Here is a 17,147-nt window from a genome sequence, read left to right on the forward strand (position 1 = left end):
AGCCATGCTGACAAGCCTGACCTTCTCCACCCGCAGTTCCGGGAGATGACCGGGTCCCTGCACGCCCCTGTGAGCGACGTGGTCATGTACGGCTACAGGTAGTGGACGCCCGGGCCAGGGTGCGGTCTAGGCCCTTTGGCCCTCCCGCCTCTCACTACCCTCCCCACTGCAGGAAGCAGTTCGAGGCACCCACACTGGCCGAAGGCTTCTCTCAGCTGCTGGAGATCCCATTCCGGCTGCACCTGGTGCCACAGCTGGAGCAACTGTACCGGCAGTTCTCCGATGGCTGAGCCACCTGGTCCCCCATCCCTGGCCCCATTCCCATTGCAATAAATGCTATTTTTCTTCAAGCTTGGCCAGCGTTTGCCGTGGAGGAGGGAGGTCCGTCCAGCGGTGGCTGTCATGCCTGGCGCTGGGGCAGCCCAGTGGTGGGGGAAGGGGGACTGGCACAGACTGGGGTGGGGGGCCTTGTGGGGGCCATGTTGGCCGCCTCCACAGCCTGCAGATGTGAAACGGAAGTTCGACCTCAGAGTGGCCTCCTCAACCCTGAGACCCTTTGCCACCTCCCTGAGGGCCCCATCAGTGCCGACCCTCCGCTTGTTGAGGGGCCGACTGCTCCCCACGCCCCTGAGGAGCGTCCTGTGCATCTCCTACAGAGATGGCAGTTTTAGGGGAACTTCCAGTAATAGAAAGGTGGGGATGGTGACTCAGCCAGAGCGCCCTCCTCCCCCAGCCTCCCTGGCCTTTGAGACCCTCCTATCCCAGCCTATCTATCTGCATAATTTGGAGACAGATCCATGTTTGAGTCTCAACTTTGCACACGTTGGTCTAGGAACTGATCTCCTCTTTGGCAAATGGGATTTAGGCTTTGAGAGCCCAGCTGCTATGGTTACGGATGTTGGGAAGCCCTGCTGGGCAGGGTCCTGAGCCGGCAACCCACCCCAGCCAGAGAGCCCAGCCTATCAGCCGCTCACTGCGTGACGCAAGCTCAAGGACAAAATCTGGTTCTGTGAGAAGCAGGACCCCCTTCACAATGGACTTGCACCCAAGAGGATGGAGGCCTGGCCAGCCCAGTCACGTGCAAGGTGGGATGGGGCTGCTAAGCAGCCACCCAGTGCTGGAGGCCACCCTGGGCAGCTAGGTCCAGCAGGCCCAAAGCCCATGACCCAGGACTGCAGTTACGGGAGCCAATATACTCCCCTTCCCCTTTTTTGCTTACGACTAAAAGAGGACTATCAAACAAAAAAGTGAACCAGGAGGACAGCCCCAGAGGCCTGTCTGTCTCAGGGATAGACGAGTGAGCACAGCCTTGGCCTTTACAACAAGTCAACAGCCAGCCCGGCCCCTTGCCCGTTTGGCCTCACATAACCAGTCACGGCTGGGGAAGTGACTACACCAGGTCACACAGCAGGCCATCAACAGGCTTCACGGTACCCCCAGGAACTTCCAAAGGCCCCTACCCGCTGAGAACCCCTGCTGTACGGTCCTGTTTCACAAAGGGTGGCCGAGGAACTACAGACCTGTTGGAAATACACACTCCCCACCCCTCCCAGGTCACATGAGTCAGAACCTCTCAGCCACCCAGGGCTCTGTGAGCACAGAGGACACAGCAGAGTGGGGGATGCTGGGCATCGGCGCAGTGAACATGGGGACAGGCAGGTTTTTAAAAGGCTTTACTGGGGAAACGTACAGGGGTGGAACCGTCCTTGGAGGTGCCTCAGGATGCCGTCCTCCATCTCGATGGGCAACTGCACTCCCTGAGGGCCCCGTTCGGAAGCATCTGACCTGGCAGGCAGAAGACAGTAGGAGGGTCTGCGCAGCAGCCCCCAGCAGCCCCTGGGCCCGGAGCCCCAGGCCTCCTGTGGCATCCTCACTGTCCACGAGCCCTCAGGGCCGGGAGCGCAGGCTGGACTAGACTGCCCGCTGCCCCAGAGGCCTCGGCGCCAGCTGGGCATGCCTCTCCCTCTCTGGCGAGGGTCACCCTGCTGCTCCCCAAGACCCCACATGGCCGAGGCTCTGTCCTGCACCCAGTGTGGGTGCCACTAACCAGTCTGCAGAGGCCTCGTCCGCAGCTCCTGGAGGCCCGGCCCGGGTGGGCCACTATCCCCCCATCTGTAGGGAGGAAGGGAGGGATCAGCCCAGTGGCCGGTGCAGAGGCCCGGGGGAGTGCACAGGTGCGGGCCCCGCCCTCACCCCTCGCTGCTGCTGCTCCTGCTCCAGGTTCCGCTGCAGGACCTGCTGCTGGTTGGCAATGACACGGCGGATGCCATTGACGAAGTTGCTCTGGTCGTGGGGGATGAGGCCAATGAAGATCTTCTTCTCCGAGGAGTACAGGAGCATCAGCACACGAACCTCGCACGAGGCCTTGGAGGAGAAGTGCACGCAACCCGCCTGGTGGGCACAGTGGGATGTCAGTGAGCGCCCTGTCCCAGCAGCACTATCCTGCTTTGTCCTTAGCCACCTCGCAAGGTAGACGCTATTGTCACTCCATTCGCAGATGGGGAGACAATGGCCAAGGGAGACAGCTATCAACAGGAGTGCTAGGGGCCCAGAAATCTGCATTGTGATGAGCTCCACGGGGGGAGACTCCAGCGCCCTACCCGGAAGGTTCATTCACATAGATAAACACACACGTGTAACAGCACCTGGCACCCAGCAAGCTGGACCAGCCCTGACCACATTACCTATAACCCCCACACTGTGGGGACAGTCACCCCTGGGCCAACCGAGGGGTGGGCACTGAAGTGGGCACCAGACGCCCAGCCCTAACCACAGCTCCTCTGCCCCCTCGTGCAATCGCCCTACCAAAAGAGGATCGTGAGGCGCAGTGAGACCAGGCAAAGGGACAAGGCCTGGGAGTGAGCGAATCACTCCTCCTACTCGAGGCAGAGACACCAATGACCCCAGGTCTACGGCTCCAGGCTCCGGGATGACTAATGCCCGTGACGTGCATCCCTGGCCTCAGTGGATCCTCACTCTCCCATCTTACAGACTGGCATACTGAGGCAGAGAGCTCAGAGGGCGTGCAGGGCCCCAGAGCCAGAAGGGCTGGGCCTCCAGGAGGAAGCTCTTTGGGAGCCAGTGGCCCATTGCCCACCTCGCCCACTCGAGTGGAAGCCAAAAGCGGCCACAGCAGCCAACGCCTCACACGGGGCCCAGATGAGCCGCATGGAAGACCAGGCACAACGCTGGACGTGGCTGGGGGAGCCTGGGCAGAAACACAGAGGCCTTTCCGGGTTTCCCTGAGGGAGCTTAGTGTTTTCAAACTCTTGAAATTATTTTACTGTTAAACAACTATACAAGCAATCCCTCAAATGTGCAGTCTCATAGGTATTGCCACCTGAGTTGATTTGAAGAGAAAGGCAGCCTGGGATGGATGTTACTCGGGTACAGCAAACACCTTGAGGTGGCCAGCAATGACTGCCGCCTCACACACATCCATTCTCACTTGACAGACGAGACACTGAGGCCCAGAGAGGAGAGGCGGCCCAGCCCCAGCTGACAAGAGGCTTGCTGGGCCCTCTGAGGCCTTGGGGCCAACCTCCCTGCCTGGTCGGGGGCTTTCATGTCTGTAAGTAAACCTGGATGGTGGTGGGGGAGCAGGCACCTGCTATCTGTGGCCGCTGGGCTTCCGCATCCCCATCTGTGGAGCGGGGTCGTGGGAGCCTAGCTCTGCAGGTCAAGCGATGCACGGGACCAGGCACAGGGCGCAGGGTCCACGTGGGCTACAGTGACCCTTTCCCCAGCCTGTCCCGGGGGAATTGTTGACCCAGTGCCGTTCACTTTGCTGTTTCTATATATGAGTAGGTCTCGTTTCTGGATTTTTAAACCCGGCTCCCAGCTGGGCCCATTCCTCCGGCTCTGACGGGCCCAGCTGCCAGCCTCTGACAGATGCCTGCCAGGGCCCCACGCCCTGACTCACAAAGCCATTGTCCATGATCCGGCACAGGCTCTTCAGCGTCTCCAGGTCCTTGGTGAAGTGGAACTGCACCAGGCGGGAGTTCCGGAACAGTGGCACCAGGGTGGTCTGTAGGGAGCCAAGGGGGAGGGCTGTGTGAGGCTCAGGGGCCTGGGTCCCCTCGCTTTCGGCTGTCCCCACACCAGCAGCTGGAGGATGACCTGCAGCCATCACCTCCAGCTCTGGGGACAAACTCCCCTCCCCGCCCTGCACACCAGTGGCTCTGGACAAAACCAAGACACCTCGTCTGTGCCTCGCCAAGCTACTCTTCATCTCAGGGGACGCCATCTCCGTAAAAGCTGGACACCAGGAGTCCGGCCCCAGGTATAAACCAGCCCACAGCCCTGGAGGATTCCACCATCTAAGCAAACAAACCCATCTACCTCTCCTTCCCACATCTGGGTCCAGGCCATCTCCATCTGTGGCCTGTAACAGCTCGAACAGCCACAGCCAACCCTGTCTGCTCTCATCACCCCCCACACGGCCTCACTCCAGCCCAAAACCTCAGACAACTCCTGGGAACCGCAGAATCACAGCCGGGCCTGCAGGACCCAAACTCTTCTCCTCGCTAGCTACAGCCTCAGCCACAGGGCCTTTGCACATGCTGCCCACTACCTAGGGTGCTCCCTTCCTCCTCTTCCCTTTCTGGGGGAGCCCTGCACCCGCCCCACCTCTGTTCTATGCTCCCTGAGCCCATCCCCACTCACCAGCAGCTGCTGCGGGATGAGCTGCATGGACAACTTCCTCGGCCACTGCTCAGTCCTCCTGTGAGGCCCAAGGGGACAGGATCAGGAAGGGCCTGCCCTGCCCCGTGGCCCCGCCCCTGCCCCGGCACTCACAGGATCTCGCCCTGGTTCACGTAGATGTGGGACGGCAGCCACCTCTTGGAGCAACTGTTGGGATCAGGTCTAGGCTTTGGGGAGAGGAAGAAGGGGACATCAGGGGCGGCCACGCTCCTTTGTACCATTGAGCCTACAGGCCTCCCCAGGGCTCACCTCCTGCCACTCCATGACACCACTCCACGCCAGGAACTTGTTGTTGACAATCTGGACAGGGCCTGAATTGACACCACCCAAGCCCATTGCCTGTGGGAAGAGGCAGCAGGTGGGCGGGGTGGGGTCTGCCCCATGGGCTTCTGGAAAACCTCCATGTTGCCCCAGGCCCCCCGCAACCCTTATCCCTCACCCCCCCGCTCCTGCCTTCCAGCCCCATAAACCTGCCCCGAACCTCCCCACCGCCCCCGCTCCTCTCCCAACTGGACCACCCCCCTCTCCTCTCCTGCCTGAACCGCTGCCCTGGCCTCCCTCTTCCCGCCTGGACCCCACCCCGGCCTCCCCTCTCCTCTCCTGCCTGGACCACTGCCCTGGCCTCCCCTCTCCTCTCCTGCCTGAACCCCTGCCCCGGCCTCCCTCTTCCCGCCTGGATCCTGCCCCGGCCTCCCCCATCCCTCTCGTCTGCCGCCTGGACCCCACCCTGGCCTCCCCTCTCCTCTCCGGCCTGGACCCTGCCCCGCCCTCTCCCTCTCCCTGTCCTCTCCCGCCTGGACCCTGCCCCGCCCTCTCCCTCTCCTCTCTCACCCGGACCCCACCCAGACCTCCTCCTCTCCTCTCCCGTCCCGGAGAACCGGGGTACCTGGCCACCCTCCCAGGCTGTTCCAGCCCCATCCCAGCCCCCACCTCAGCTGACACACCCACTTACCACCCACCTCCCCCATCTGCACCCAGGCTCTTCCTGCTACCGCAACTCCCTCCAGCATCCCTGTATCCCTTCAAAGCCTCCCTCAAGTGCCACTTGTTCCCACAAGGCCCTGATGGGCAGGAGCCTCCCCAGGCTCCCCTGAGGCTCTCTGCCTCTCTTGTCCAGTTCTGCATGATCCAGAGTGAGCCCAGCCCTCGTATCCACCAGACCAGGTGCCCAGGCGGCCTCCCACCCTCTCTCCCAGTGGGTGGCCAGGCTCAGCCATCGCACCTGCTTGCGGGTAGTGATGACCTGCCGGATGGCGCTGACGAAGCCGCTCTGGTCGTAGGGGATGAGGCCCATGAAGATCTTCTTCTTAGACGAGTACACGAGCATCAGCACACGCACCTCGCAGGGGGAGATGTGGGGGAACAGCATGCAGCCCGCCTGTGGGCAGCCGGGAAGTCAGGCCCAGGGGAGCCACCATGGGGCCCTGATGCCCCCCCCATCAACCCGTGACCACTGACTGCCTCATCTGGGGGAGGAGTGGCAAGAGCTCATCAACAGATGGCCTCAAAGTCAGAGGGGTGTCCGCTGAAACCCAGCTTCCCACTAGAGGGCCCCGATGGATGTTCCCAGACCCAGGGAACCCAGAGATCAGGGTAGGGCCTGGGACTCTGGAGCTGTGGCTGGGCAGGTATGAGGGCCCCAAGGGCTCTGTCTCCAGCCCAAGCCTCCCTGACGTCAGGCCGTACTGTCTGAGTTCAAAGCCAGGCCTGCTACTTCCTATCTGTGTGGCTTAAAGGTAAGTCCCCTCATCTTTCTAGACCTCAGTCTACCCATACGGAAAACAACATGACAATCGTCTACACAGAAAGTACCATATAAAACGCTTGCTAAATGGGGCCTGTGGTTCTGACGGGTGTCCCCGTCTACAGGCATCCCTGTCTGCAGCATCTGGCCCAGGAGCAAGCCCTCCTGAGAACGCTGCACACCTCCCGCGGGGCCTGGGCACCAGCTGCTCCATCTACCAAGTCGCCTCCCCCACCTCTGCCTGCCTCACTTCTCTCAGGGTGGCCCAGGTGCCACTCCCCATCCCTGGGTCTGTGCTCTCATCCTCACCCCCCGGCTGGGGAGCCCTGGGAGGGCCCAGCAGGGCCCCGAGCAGTCCTCAGAAGGCAGCAGCTGGAATCTCCCATCAATCACAGCTGCAGCCTGTCCCAGGACTTTGGGGACACACAGCATCCAGAGGCAGCCAGGGGTGGACTGGGGTGGTCCCCGGGCAGAGTCCTCTGGGAACTCCCGATGCCCCCTTCCCAGAACCTGCCCCACCCATCCCCTCTCGGAGATGCCGCTCCATGCTCACTCTGAGAAAAAACAGGACCCAGAGAGGGGACTCGGTGGCCAGCCCTCCACTTCTTGACCCATGTCCTGTCCTAGACCTTCCAACAACGAACACCTACTACATGCTGGTATCGCTGCTTCTCACTCTCCACGCTCTAACTCATTCAAGCCTCCCAGTGATGCTGTGGGGCAAGTCCTATCACCAGCCCCATTCTACAGATGAGGAAACTGAGTTCTGGCCCACACAATCCTCCACCTAGCTCACTCTTCACACCCCGCTCCCCGGGCCACCCTGCCACATGCTCTGTCCCCTTGGGCCCCTCAGCACTCCCATGCCACTGCTGGCTCGCCTGCAGCGGCCCTGCGGAGTGAACGCCTTTGCTGTTGGCATCCTGAGGAGAACTCCCGAGATGGCGGTTTACATGCAGGGACTCGGAGCCCTCCGACAGGGGGCAAGTGCCCCGGACCCCCCAAGCAGCCACCCCTGCCTTCCCAGCGCTGCCCTCACTGTGCACGTCCCCTTCCGGACCCCCGCCCGCAGACTCACGAAGCCGTTGCCCATGAGACGGCAGAGGCCCTTGAGGGAGTCACAGTCTTGGTTGGTGAAGCGGAACTGCGCCAGCTGGGAGTTGCGGAACAAGGGGCCCAGGGTGGACTGGGGACGACAGGGGAGAGTGGTTGGCGCCAGGCCGAGGGGGCGCGAGGGCGCGGGGGGCTCTCGGGCAGGGGCTCACCAGCAGCTGCTGCGGGATCAGCTGCATGATCAGCTTCTGGGGCCATTGGTCGGTCTCCCTGCAGGAAGGAGAGGGTCAGGGGCGCCCGCGCCGGCCCCGCCCGCCCCCCGGCACTCACAGGTTCTCGCCCTGGTTCACATAGGCCTGACAGGGCAGCGCCCGCTTCAGCTTCACACTCGAGTCTGAGTAGGGTCTGCGCTTCTGGGGAGGGGGAGGGAGGAAAGGGGGGGTCACTGGCCACTCAGCTCCATCCACCCCCACAGCTCCACGGCACCCCTCCCCAGCTGCCCCACTCACCTCCTGCCACTCGAGGACGCCACTCCAGGCCAGCAGCTTGTTGCTGAGCCGGTGTTCACCTACCGCCAGGCCGCCAAGCAAGAGCCCGGGGGAGGAGGGCCCAATGGGGCCCAGGGCGCCAAAGACCCGTGCACCTTCCTGCAGAGGCAGAGGAGGTCAGGCTGAGGACCCCCAACAGGCACCAGAAAGGACATCCCAACTTTCAGACCAAATCTCTGCTCAGCAGTCAGGGCCCTCTCCTGCCCCTCCCTCTGGAGCCCACATCATCTCAGCCCTGGCCTGCTTCCCACCCCCAGGCTTCATCCCAGCCTGGCCCTCAGCCTGGAATGACACACCTGGTGGCCCCTTTCAGGTGCCACCTCTGCGGCCTGATCAATTTTTGTAGTCCCTCCTCTGTGACCCAACTCAGATGCTAGCTGTCTGGTGGAGGGCTCCCCAAGCCCTAGGCCAGGTCCAGGCCTCCTCCAGGCCTCCCAACGCATAAGCCACCCGGTGCTGAGTCCACCAGTCCCACACACGGGTCTGCCCGCCCCTCCCTCCTCCAAGCCCCAAGGCTGCCCTTGCCCTCATGAAAAAGTCCAAACGCTCCCCTCCAGCTCCCGCCATCCTTTCCAGGCGCCTCGCCTGCCCATCCTCATGCCCCCTGAGGTTGCCACCACACCAGGCTGGTCCCAGGGAGGCAGGAAGAGGCTGCAAGAAACACACGGAAAGGAGCACTGGTGGCGCAACAGTTAAGCGCTCAGCTGCAAACCCAAAGGCTGGAAGTTCAACCTCACCCAGTGGCCCCACGGGAGAAAACCTGGCAATCGTGCTCGTCTAAAGATTATACAACCCAGGAAACCCTGTGGGGCAGTTCTACTCTGTTACGTGGGGCTGCTATGGGTTGGAATTGACTCGACACACAACAAACATATGGAGCAGAACCATCGAGGACAGCAGGGAGCTGGGGAAAACATCTGGAAGCAAGGGTGTAACAACACAACACCTGGAAGGGTCTGACCCAAATGTCATGAGGGTATCTGCGAAACACGGAGAGAACATTCCAGCTATGAAGCCAAGGAAAACTACACATCTGACACACAGGGCACTCTCCTTGCCACCTTTTTTCTCAAACCAAAAACATCTCAAAGCAAACAAGTGAAGGCTTGGAAACAGCCCAGCAGCCAGAAACCCAAGGAAACTTTAGTAGTAGGTGCCACCAGGTAGCCCCCTACCAAAAAATTTTATGAAGGTTGTTGCTTTTCATCTTACTACTGTTGAGCATTTTCCAAGTTTTCCCTAAAGCACACAGATATCTTTCGTTCTGGGATAACGACAAGGATTTGAAAAAATAACAAACCTGAATGAACAAGCTCTCTATCTGGGCAGGTGATTCTGGGATTGGGGCAAACGGCCAAGACCAGGAAGAAAACCAGAAACCATCTCAGTGAAAGAGCATGCTGGTGTGTGTTTAATGCTCAAGTGGGTTTGAAATGGAGAACCAGTTGCCATGGAGTCTACTCTGACTCACGGCGAACCCATGTGTCTCAGGGAACTGTGTCTCACAGGGTTTTCAATGGTTGATGTTTGCCAAGTAGATTGCCAGGCCTTTCTTCAGAGGTGCCTCTGGGTGGACTGAAAACTCCATTCAGTTAGCAGCCGAGCACATTAACCGCTTGCACCACCCAGGAACTCCCTTGAGATGAAGCAGGTGGTTAAGCCCTGGGCTTGCAGGGATCACATCTGGGCACTTACAGCACCTGAGAAACATATATACAGTGCACATCTGGAGCAGCCTCTGGAAATGAAGGCATGCATGCAACTTCTAGGACTGTGGACTGATAGCAGGCTTGGACCCCTAATGTCTGCGCTATATACCCATTTAAGGTTTGTGTACACACTTGCTAGCACACTGTATGTGTTTACTGTACGCCCGAGACGCATTTAAGATGTGAGTGAACACAGCTGCAGGCCAAGTCTGTAAGTTCAAGGCCAAGTGCTGGGGAGGGCAGATTCACTAGGTAGGACTTGGATGGTGACTTGAAAGTCTGGTCCATACATGTAAAAACCCAGGCTGCCTGCCTACAGTACAGGTACACCAGCAACTGCAGGACACATCCGTCAAGGTGGGAGTGCCACTCTTAAGGAAAGATTAGGCTTAATGCAGTCTGAAGGGAAATCTCACATCTGGGCAAGCCTCTGTAAAACTGTGCCCCTAGAAACAAGCAATCAAGAAATCAAACAACATATTGAATTAAGCAAATCTGTGGCACAAGACCTCTTTAAAGTGTTTAAAAAGCAAAGATGTCACTTTGAGAACTAAAGTGTGCCTGACCCAAGCCATCGTATTTTCAGTCACCTCATATGCATGTGAAAGATGAACAATAAAAAAAGACAGAAGAACAACTGATGTATTTGAATTACAGTGTTGGTTAAGAATACTGAATATACCACGGATTTCCAGAAGAATGAATAAAATTTAGTTTTTGGAATAAGGACAACCAGAATGCTCCTAAGAATAGAGGATGACGAGACTGCCTCTCATGTACTTTGGACATGTCATCAGGAGGGATCAGTCCCTGGAGAAGGACATCATGCTTGGTAAAGTAGAGGGTCAGAGAAAAAGAGAAAGACACTCAATGAGATGGACTGACCCAGTGGCTTCAACAGTGGGCTCAGACAGCAACGACTATGATGATGGCGCAGAACTGGGCAACATTTCATTCTGTTGGTACACGAGGTCGCGTGAGTTGGAGCCAACTTGACAGCAGCTGCTCCAAACAACAGCCACCGATTTACTTCACCGTGAAGCACACTTAGTATTGGGAGGGAGGTTTAAAGCCTGAGGGTGCACGTTGCAGCACCCAGGAAGTGCTTATGAACAACTAGCTGTGAGTGCGTAAGGGAAGGGGTAAAATGAGCGGAGTGAAAAGGTGTGTGTGTTTCCAAAACAGTACGTTTATGTTTCTGGAAATGTTTAGAAGGAAACCCATTTAAGGCTCTAGTACAAGAGCCACAACTCTGTGTCCTACACAACACTGGTGAAGTGTATTTGGGAAGAGCTTGGGTGCAAGCCAGGAGGAAATCCCACATCTGGGCAGGCGTGAGCATGGTCTGGCCGCGAGTGAAAAATCAGATGTGCACTTTTTCTGTACCAGCGAAGCCTTTTTTAAAAGTATGTGCATGTTTTGGGTCTGGGCAAGCGTGCATGCAGCCCTATGTACCTGTACAGCTGTGTGTTTGCCTTTAAGGTCTGGGCTCACTACAGTCCATCAGGGCATCCTCCATCTGGGCACGCGTGAAAATCCCGGGCACACACGCCACGGGCGCCGTGTGAACCAAGGGCCCGGGAAGAACGGCGTGTGCAACATCTGGGCGCGCGTGTTCAAGCCGTGGGCCCCAGGCGCCGCCTCCCCCCAGACCACTCCTCCATTTCCAAATTTCTTGCCCAGAGAGACACCAACTTTCCAACTGGAAAAACAAGGGCGCGCTACCCCCACCCCCCCGCCACGCGTTTAAATTGGGCCACGGCGTCAGCAGTAATCTGAACCCTCCCCGCCCCCGTACCCCACCCCGCCGCGCCGGCCCCAGCAAGTAACAAAGAAGAGAGTCCGGCACGTACCACCCGGGGGGTTCCACGGGGATAAACGGCCCCAGGTGGAACCACCCTTCGGAGCATGGGGGAAATCCCTGAGAGGAGGGGGGCGCGAACAAAGACGTGATCCCGGAAGACAGGCCGGCGGAAATCTCTGGAAAAAGGGCGGGGGGGGGGTCGCACCAAGGGAGGGGCCGAACGGGCCCGGATCCGCGGCGGCTGCAGGCCACGGGGGCTGGCCGGCCAGGAGCGGGAGCGGGCGGTGCGGGCCACGATGGGTCTCGGGGGGCGGCCGCGACCCCCGAGGGGGCCCCCAACGCCGGAGCGGTGCGGGGCACGGCGCGGACGGACCATGGCAGGCGCGGGGCGAGTGGACTGGGGCTGCCGTAGGCCGCACGGGGGAGACACGGGCTCCACCGAGTGAGGGGCGCGGGCGCGCGGCTTCGGTGAAGACGAGCCAGGCCGTACCAAGTGCGGGGGACGCTTGGCCAGAGAGGGTCGCTGCGACCGAACCACTGCGGCGAGCGGGGGAGCCCGGCGTGTACCAACAGCGCCCGGGAGGGGGCCGTAGCTGGGCCGTACTAATACAGGGCTAGGGGGAGCCTGAGCCAGAGGAGAGGGGAAAGAAACTACAGATCGTCCAAGCCAGGGGTAATGGAACTGGGAAGACGTGCGAGGAATAACTTCGAGGGGGCGTGGTAGTAGGGAGAGACCATACCAAAGGGAGGCGGGGGTACATGAAAGTAGCAGGGAATACCAAGTGGACTTGTGCCAGGGGTCTGGGCACCGTGCGACCTTACCGACAACCCCGAACCCGAGGGACTACACCAATCGACCTCAGGAAAGGGGAAAGGATGGAATCGTGGGCCTGGGGACGAGGGAATTCACCATGGGGCTGGGGACTACGGACAGTACCACGCTCGAGGAATTGAGATTTGTAGTCAGTGACGTGGCTCGGGATGGACACGAACCACAACTCCCAGCGGGCCCCGGGCTGCGTGGGCGAGGCCAGCCGCCCCAGGGGAACCCACCAATCACAAACATGTGCCCATTGGCCCTGTGCCCTCTGCCCCGCCTCCTGCTTTTTGCCACCCACCTTCACCTTGGCCGTTCGTTGATCGGCTCAACTAATATAAGATGGCTGTGTGTTCACTTACAAGTAGTGTGTCTTTAGGCAAGTTGTGTTTAAGATTTCTTGCCCCAGTGTCCCTCTCTTACATGAGTTATCTAACCCTTGTTGTTGTTAGGTACTGTTGGTTGGTTGGACTCATAAGGACCTATGTACAACAGAATGAAACACACTGCCTCGTCCTGCACCATCCTCACAGTCTTGCTATGTTTGAGCCTATTACAGCCACTGTGTCAATCCATCTCCTTGAGGGTCTTCCTCTTTTTCACTGACCCTCTACCAAGCGTGATGTCCTCCAAGGACTGGTCCCTCCTGATAACATGTCCAAAGTGTATGAGGCGAAGTCTCGCCATCCTTGCTTCTTAGGAGCATTCTAGCTGTACTTCTTCCAAGACAGACTTGTTTGTTCTTCTGACAGTCCATACAATATTCTTAGCCAACGCTGTAATTCAATGCACCAATTCTTCTGTCTGCCTTATTCATTGTCCAGTTTTTGCATGCATGATGAGGTGACTGAAAATACCATGGTTTGGGTCAGGTGTACCTTAGTCCTCAAAGTGGTTATAAAGGAGCCCTGGTGGCACAGTGGTTAAAGCACTCGGCCACTAACTGAAAGGTCAGCAGTTTGAACCCACCGGACACTCCACAGGAGAAAAGACCTGGTGATCTGCTTCTGTAAGATTACGTCCTTGGAAACCCTATGCATCAGTTCTGCTCTGTCACACAGGGTCACTATGAATTGGAATCAACTGCACACGAGTGGTTTTAAAGATGAAACAAGTTAATAGATGTAAAGCATTAAGATCAGTCCTTTGAGGAGAGGTGTGAGAAGGGAGAGGCCAGGCTCTACACACAGCATCCTGCAGGCCGTGGGATGCAATCTGGAGTTTAATCTCACCTTGCTGGGGAATCACCGAAAGATTTTCAGCAAAGGAGTGATGTACCATCATTTATGTTTTAAAACAAAACATTCATAGAATGCATAGAATCATGCACATACTATCGCTACATGTCTGCAGAAGGTGGGAGCCCTTGTCACCTCTAAAGAGAGAAAAAGGCAGATGGGGGGTGGGAGCAGCACAGGGGTGGGAAGATTTCATTTTCTTTTTTGGGCTATATGGAATTCTTACCATATGCAAGTGCTCCTATTAAAAAGTAATTATTGAAATATTTGAATATATTTTAAGGATCCATCTGGTGGCTGTGTTGAAAATAAGACTGTAGGGGATGAGAATGGAAGTGAGGAGAGGGGGCTGTGGCAGTCGTCCAGGTGAGAGGCACCAATAGGATGGATCTTGGGCAGGGTGGCTGCAGTAGGAGTGGTGGAGGGGTCAGTTTCACAAGGGCTTGTCAAGAGAGAGGGAAAGAGCAGGGTAAAAGATGACACCAAGGATTTTGCCTGCACAGAGGTGCCACTTACTGAACTGGAGAAGACTGTGAGAGGTGCAGAATGTGTGAGGGGGTGTCACTAGTTCTGTGAAGTGTTAAGTTTGGGATGCTGACTCGTCAATGGGATACAGGAGTCTGGTGATATAAATTTGGGAGTCATCCATGTTGGATTCCATGAGACTACATGAGATCATGAAGAGCACAGGTGTGGCTACAGACAGGGCCACTCCATGACTTTAGAGGCCAGGGCCATGAGGAAGAACCAGCAAAGAACTGGGGGAGGAGTGGCCAGTAAAGTGGGAAGAGAACCCTGGGCTAGGCTGAACTTCCCCACCCTTGCCTGCCACTAAGCCTCCTGCCCAAGGGTGTCCTGGGACTGATCAGAGCCTCCAGGGCAACCTGGATTGTGGCCACATGGCCTAGAGTCTCCCCAAATGGGAAGTCAGTGCTCTTGGGAGCCAGGTTGCAAGTTAGACATCAACAGGTCCCTCCAGAGCCCTGTCAATTACCCATGTCGGGACACCCCAAAGGAGGAAGAAAGACACCACAGGGGCAAGAGCCTCCTTAATTTCTCCAAACCCTCACTTCTCACCATTCTCACTGATCCAAGTCATCAAGATCTCTTGCCTGAGAACACAACAGAGAGTCCCTGATGGAGCAGGAGAAAGGTGGAGTGCGGAACTCAAATTCTAGTAAGACCAGACTTAATGGTCTGAATGAGACTGGAGGAACCCTGGAAAGCATGGCCCCCAGATTCTCTATCAGCTCGGAACTAGAACAATTTCTGAAGCCAACTCTTCAGACAGGGATTGGACTGGACTGTGGGACACAACGTGATACTCGTGAGGAGTGTACCTCTCAGCTCAAGTAGATACAAGAGACTAAACAAGCAGCTTCTGTCCGGAGATGAGATGGGAAGGCAGAGAGGGTTAGGAGCTGGTTGAATGGACATGGGGAATCGGGTGGAAAGTAGGAGTATCCTGTCACAGTATGGGGAGAACAATTAGGGTCACATATGTATAAATTTTTGTATGGGAGACTAACTTGAAATGTAAACTTCATTTAAACTAGAAAAATAAAAAAAAATAAAAAAACCTCTTGCCTGAGAGAGGGTCAGGAGCTGAATGGACACGGGAAATCAGGGGTGGAAAGCAGGAGTGTGCTGTCACAGCACAGGGAGAGCAATTAGGGTCACAAACAATGTATGTATAAATTCTTGTGTGAGAGACTAACTTGAATTGTAAACTTTCACTTAAACTACAACAATAAATAAATAAGAGTAAATGTGAGTGCTGTAGATTTTGACAGTCTGAAGACGACTTTGAACACACCAACTCCTGGTCTTCCATGTGGCAGCTTATAATTTCTGGACACAAGCATCTAAATGTGTTACTACTCTTGGTTCTTCTACAGAAATGCTATAAAGAATATATATTATGATGCCCTTTCTCTTCTAACATTAGACCTAAGTAAAGAGTACCTTAAGGAACAAAGGGATCACAATACATTGATTTGGGATTAAAATAATTACAATCAAACATCTTGACTTTGTGCCAGTATCAGTAACTTCCTCTGCTCTGCAAAAGCCCATTAACAATGTAGAAAATTGCAGAACTGTGCACATATTTGCAAATATTTTAGTAATTAAATAATCTGTAATTGCATTTAATTGTGTAAGACTGAAAATATTTCAATATATTTCAGGTTTAAGTGAAAAAAAAAAAAGATCTCTTGCCTGGATCTTGCCTTGTCTCACTCGGGTAATCAAAACCCTCCAATGGCTTCCCAATGACCTAAAATTAAATCTGAATTCCTCACCATGGTCTCTACTGCCCTGCATGGTGTGGCCCCCCTCTCCAGATTTATTTCTTCTGTGCTCTTCCTGCTCTCTACCTAGTTAATGCCTTCCCATCCTTCTGATCCCATCAGGACACATGTGTGGGTCTAACTGCACTGGGTTGTGTAAACATGGAGAAAGATGTGCCAGGATACACTCCAGGGTGAGCAAAATGGAAACTCAGGTCAGAATGTGAAATGAAAATACCGACTGTGAAACTCTATTAGTAAGACTTCAGTAGAAGTTACTGAAAACAATCTCACTTATCCAGTTTGCCAATTTGAAAGACACCCTACATTGCATTGGTAAAACCCTTTGCCTAGGCTAGCAGGCAATTCTTATTACTAAGCAGTTCTGCTTTCTTAGAGGTACACTTCCTGAGAGGTAGCTGTTTGCTCCCAAATCTGTTTATGTCAGCTGTCTGTCAATTCATAATTTAGCCAACAATCAAGCAAACTTATGAAATAGTAACACAAACCAAAAAAAAACAAACCCGTTGCTATTGAGTCGATTCCAAATCATAGCAACCCTATAGAACAGAGCAGAACTGCCCCATGGGGTTTCTAAGCAGCAGCTGGTGGATTTGAACTGCTGACCTTTTGGTTAGCAGAGGAGCTCTCAACCACTGTGCCACCAGGGCTCCAAGTGACGCAAAAGAGAGTTGCTTATATGCAAACCGGGTTGCCTGCGTTGGGAAGATTAAAAGTGAGTTGCCTAAAAAAGAAAAAATTCTGCCTAATTAGGTGCAAGGAAAACAACTGCAAATAATTGAAGGAAAAAGCTCATAAAAGCCTAGGAAGACTCAGCCCTCAGTTGTCTTCATAATTGTCTTTAGATTCTCAAATCACTTTAAAGGAAACCAAACTGGAATGGTAGGCAACTCATTGCGGTTTGTGGCTGCCATTCATGCAGACTAAGAACAAAGGCCTGACAATGTACTTCTGAAAGCCAGCCAATGAAAACCATATGGATCACAACAGTCCAATCTGCAACCAGTCATGGGGATGGCACAAGACTGGGCAGCGTTTTGCTCCAGTGTCACCATGAGTCAGGTCGACTCGATGGCAGCTAACAGCCACATTCAGCATGTACTATTTATTAAGCATGAAAAACCATGCTAGTCACTCTGAGGTCTCATTTAATTCACATTAGCATCCTCCAAAGTCAGTATATTAGATCCCCACTTTACACATCAGAGAGCAGGGCCT

At 55.7% G+C, this 17,147-nt stretch overlaps 2 protein-coding genes across 4 annotated transcripts in view; one reads left to right on the top strand and one right to left on the bottom strand.

Moving 5' to 3' along the window:
* PNKP (polynucleotide kinase 3'-phosphatase) overlaps positions 1–311 on the top strand; it is a 5,994-nt gene extending 5,683 nt beyond the window's left edge. For all 3 annotated transcript variants that reach the window (XM_004381627.2, XM_023736273.1, XM_023736274.1), the window contains 2 exons: positions 37–98; positions 173–311. In XM_004381627.2, the coding sequence (XP_004381684.1) occupies positions 37–98; positions 173–290 (180 nt within the window). In that variant the 3' untranslated portion in view covers positions 291–311. The remainder of the gene's footprint in view (positions 1–36; positions 99–172) is intronic.
* A 1,347-nt stretch (positions 312–1,658) lies between these two features.
* On the bottom strand, positions 1,659–7,892 carry PTOV1 (PTOV1 extended AT-hook containing adaptor protein). The gene is made up of 10 exons (XM_023736275.1): positions 7,714–7,892; positions 7,527–7,634; positions 5,927–6,082; positions 4,954–5,043; positions 4,798–4,871; positions 4,666–4,723; positions 3,923–4,027; positions 2,194–2,391; positions 2,048–2,112; positions 1,659–1,785 (listed from the first exon to the last, which is right to left on the bottom strand). Exons 1-9 carry the CDS (start codon positions 7,738–7,740, stop codon positions 2,101–2,103), a joined length of 828 nt encoding a protein of 275 aa, XP_023592043.1. The 5' UTR covers positions 7,741–7,892; the 3' UTR covers positions 1,659–1,785; positions 2,048–2,100.
* Between the last annotated feature and the right edge of the window lie 9,255 nt (positions 7,893–17,147).

Source organism: Trichechus manatus, unplaced genomic scaffold (assembly GCF_000243295.1).
Source record: "Trichechus manatus latirostris isolate Lorelei unplaced genomic scaffold, TriManLat1.0 scaffold00087, whole genome shotgun sequence".
NCBI lineage: Eukaryota > Metazoa > Chordata > Mammalia > Sirenia > Trichechidae > Trichechus > Trichechus manatus.